Raw genomic sequence first — 3989 nt, 5'->3', positions numbered from 1 at the left:
CATTACATTATAATAAAATGTAAGTACAAATATTTTTGAAATTGCTACTCATATACTTCTTAACTCTTCTTATGTCTTGTCAATACTAGACAGCGGCCATTCTTACACTTTATTTCTTGCCAGCTGTATTCATCTTGTTTTCTCAAGCACCCACCTAATGAGTGAATTTATCCTTGGTCTCTTGCTTATAACCAACCAAGGTTTTAAATCTTATGGGATAGGGCTGTCCCGGTTTTCCTATGGAACGGGACAACCACTGTACCGCCCCATCTCAACATTTGGGATAGGGAATGTCCCAAGATGTACCGATCGGAATGTTAGGACAAAGGTGGGACAGTCTTGTCTCGACACTTAAGACAGTAACCTGTCTTGGTGTCCTACGGCACTTGAATCCTTATAACTAACTCCATGCCCTGTACAAAAATATGTTCAAGACCTTCTTTCTAATAACACATCAAGCTCTCCCCTAGGGTTCTTTCCGGGTTACATGACATTATACTTACCATTGCTTCAATCTCTCAGATCGATGTTTTAGTATTTCTAGCCATGTCATGGCCTACTACTGCCTTTCTCAATGCTTTTGTAAATCATCCCAAGCCTTCTAGCTTTTTAATCTGACTACTCTTGCAGAAAGACCTATACAGTATTCTCCTTCCTCTATTGCTACTACATTTTTAAATGCAACTCTCTCTACATATCCTTAAAGTTTACACGTTTCTTACCATCCAAATGGCTACTTATCTCCAGATCCACTATCATTATTTCAATATCTTAAGGTCTTTACCAATGATAATGCCTGTCCTAAGGGCTCTTCTGTTGACGTTCCTTCTGATCTATCCCCTTTGTATCCACTCCATCACCCATAAATAATGCACCGATTGGCCCACCATGCTGATATTGTTTTGGGCATTAAGTGCCACACCTTGATAATTTTTATCTCTTTATGCCTTTCTCCCTTGACATTTCAGTCCATACTTGCATCAACTCATGCCTGTTAGGAGCCTTAATATTAACTTAAGCTAGATGGCATCCTTGGAAGCACTACACATGGTTAAGGAGCTTTTGGCAGTTCAACGCACTCATTCCACAATGGTCCCCTGCTAAAATAAATTATTCCTTTAAAATTGCAGAAAAGTAACAGATAACATCTTTTTTGTTTCTATAATCAGTATCTAGTCTTTCCCATACCTTTAACTTGACAATACAAAAAGTCACAGTAAGACAAGTTACCCAAAGGCACTAATTAAATAATTAAATTCCCAGTTGAGTTGCATTTTTTCTTACTTCCAGCAGACTATGTTGGTTCCGACTTTTTTTTTCTGTATTTGGTTTAGCTAATTGATTCAAATAGGAGGCTAGCTCTATTTTGATGATACTTAAATACATAAGCCAGCCACTTATATCTTTCAGGTTATATGAAAATCAACAAGTACCATAAGAAGTGGATATCCAGCAAGATCTTTGAGCTAAAAAGCAAGTATAAAACAACTGACTTCAAATTGCAGGTATATATAAATTTATTCCCAGTGTAACAAAGTAGTTCACTTTTTTACTAAAGAATAATTTTGCTAATTTACAACAGATGTGAGAGGCATACTTTGCCAGATCGAAGTAAATTAAGGAAGAAAGAAGAAGAAAACGTTTTACCTGAGGAGATTGAATCTCCTCTCCTGTCCGGTCCATAGAACTTTCAATTTTCTGATTTCTGAATCCCTTCATCAATTCAGAGCTCTAATCACAACATCTCCTTGATAAAATCAAGATTTAGAGTGTCACGGACAATGAGGAAGAGCCCGATCATAACAACCAGCAATATCCCAGATGACATAATTCGTTGTTCCACCTCCCGGGGAATCTTCCTTCCACCTCTAGCTGCCTCAACAAGCAGAAGAGCCAACGACCCACCATCGAGCGCAGGCAGCGGAAGAAGGTTGATCACCGCAAGGTTAAGATTAATCACAGCTGCAAACTGAAACAACCCATCGGAGCTGGACCTCGCAACCTCCGCCCCGACAGCAATGATCGCCACGGGGCCCGAAACTTTCCCGGCGGACTGCGAGAAATTCAAGAAAATCTGCTTCAAGCCATCCAAGACACTTGATGTCAAACCGAAGAACTCCTTGCCGGCGAGCGTCGTAGCCTCGGCGAGGTTCCTCGGCCGGACCTTGAAGAGCCTGAAATTGGGTGACAACTGGACCCCGATCCTCCCGGTGCCGTCCACGCTCTCGTCGGGGACGACATTGAGTTCCAAGGATTCCATCCCCTCCCTCGCCACCTTGATCGCCACATTCCTCTTGGGGTTCATCTTGATGAGGTCGATGAACTCCGTGACGGAGGGGGCCGAGGCACCATCGACACCGAGGATAACGTCGCCAGGGCGGATCCCGTCGCGGGCGGCGGCGGAGCCGGCGCGGACCTCGGGGACGAGCACGCCGGGGAGGGGCTCCTGGACGGGGAGGCCGACGGCGAGGACCTGGGCGAAGACGATGAGGTAGGCAAAGACGACGTTGGCGGCGACGCCGGCGGAGATGACGAGGAAGCGGTCGAGGATGGGGCGGCTCTTGAGGAGGTCGCCGTCGTCGGGGGGGATGTCGCTGTCGGGATCGTCGTCGGGGAAGCCGACGAAGCCGCCGAGGGGGAAGGCGTGGAGGGAGTACTCGACGCCGTTGGCGACGAAGCGGGCGAGGACGGGGCCGAAGCCGATGGCGAACTTGCTGACGTGGATGCCCTGGAGGCTGGCGGCGAGGAAGTGACCGGACTCGTGGATGAGGATGATGGCGGCCAGGACGGAGGCCGCCTCCAGGACGGACTGGGCGCTCTCGAGGCCGACGGCGGCGATGGCCCGGGGGGCGGAGGGGTTGCAGCGCCGCCGCCGCCGACGGGCGGGGAAGAGGAGGGATTGGACGGTGGGGGGAGGGGAGTAGGAGGCCTTGAGGAGGGAGTAGGAGATGGTTGGTGGTTTTGGGTACGGGGAGGAAGGGGGAAAAGAGAAGAAGGTTGGGGTGGGGGAGTGGGCCGACAAGAGATTTATCATCCTTGAAACGAAAGCTGGATACTTTTGGAGTGTATTTTTTTCAAAACATTGTTTTCTTTATTTGGTTGGTCGGGTGGTGATGGGGATTAAGCTGGGGAGGAAGGAGTGAGGGAGGGAGGGAGGGAGGCAGGTGGAGGGTGGGCTTGGATAATTTTTGGTAGTAAGCGGCTTTCCATGTGGACATCTTGAGGGCTTTAAGTTGGATAATTTTTCCAACGTACATAGCATGAGATTGCGAATTGTGAGTTGTGACTCATAAACGTGTGTTCCGGATTTTATGTATATAAATACCGTGTGATCCAGATGGTTATTATAATATATTATTTACCAACATGATGAACCCTTACCATAATAATATTATTCAAAAATTAAAGTTTCAAATTCTACTTTTTCGGTAAATAACAGTCACAAATAATAATTAAAAATAGTTTCAGTAGGGTATGTTATAATAATATAAATTATTATTTAAAACTTTGGTTCAGGTTAGGGCCGCTGCCTTATAATGGAAGTTATAGTAGTTCCAAAGGGCTCATTGTAGTCATACTTGAAGGTGACTCGGTTTTAGTAATCAGTTGAATCCAGAGGGGCATCGGTGGCGTGGGTAGGTATCACTCTTTGATTTGGGATATTAGGATCATGTTAAGTGGAGATATTGTATTCTAAGCTAAGCATGTATGTAGAGAGGCCAATAGGGCTATAGATTGAGTAGCCTCATTTGTGACTGACCATTCTGGGAGGTATGTGAATTGGGAAGAAAGAGTTGTCTAAAGTTTTCTGAGATTTGTTGTATTTTAACTTTTGTGAATGTATTCACACTAGACATGTAATCTGCTACAACAAAAAAGAAGAAGGAGGCGGCATAGGAGCTTTTCTTCTTTTTATTATCCACAAGATTACTTTGTTGTACAAGAAGATATTTTACTGAAAAATTTACCATCTCACAATCAATTAGAGG

At 45.2% G+C, this 3989-nt stretch overlaps 1 protein-coding gene across 1 annotated transcript; it reads right to left on the bottom strand.

Annotated features, from left to right (window-relative positions):
* Nucleotides 1-1478: 1478 nt before the first annotated feature.
* On the bottom strand, nt 1479-3192 carry LOC103720484 (probable membrane metalloprotease ARASP2, chloroplastic). Its single transcript, XM_008810199.3, has one exon. It carries the CDS (start codon nt 3032-3034, stop codon nt 1736-1738), a length of 1299 nt encoding a protein of 432 aa, XP_008808421.3. The 5' UTR covers nt 3035-3192; the 3' UTR covers nt 1479-1735.
* Nucleotides 3193-3989: the final 797 nt, after the last annotated feature.

Source organism: Phoenix dactylifera, chromosome 11 (assembly GCF_009389715.1).
Source record: "Phoenix dactylifera cultivar Barhee BC4 chromosome 11, palm_55x_up_171113_PBpolish2nd_filt_p, whole genome shotgun sequence".
Taxonomy (NCBI): domain Eukaryota; kingdom Viridiplantae; phylum Streptophyta; class Magnoliopsida; order Arecales; family Arecaceae; genus Phoenix; species Phoenix dactylifera.
This window is presented reverse-complemented; position numbering and strand designations above follow the sequence as displayed.

Coding starts and splice junctions, on each gene's coding strand:
- LOC103720484 (XM_008810199.3), bottom strand. CDS start 3,034: ATGATAAATCTCTTGTCGGCCCACTCCCCCACCCCAACCTTCTTCTCT.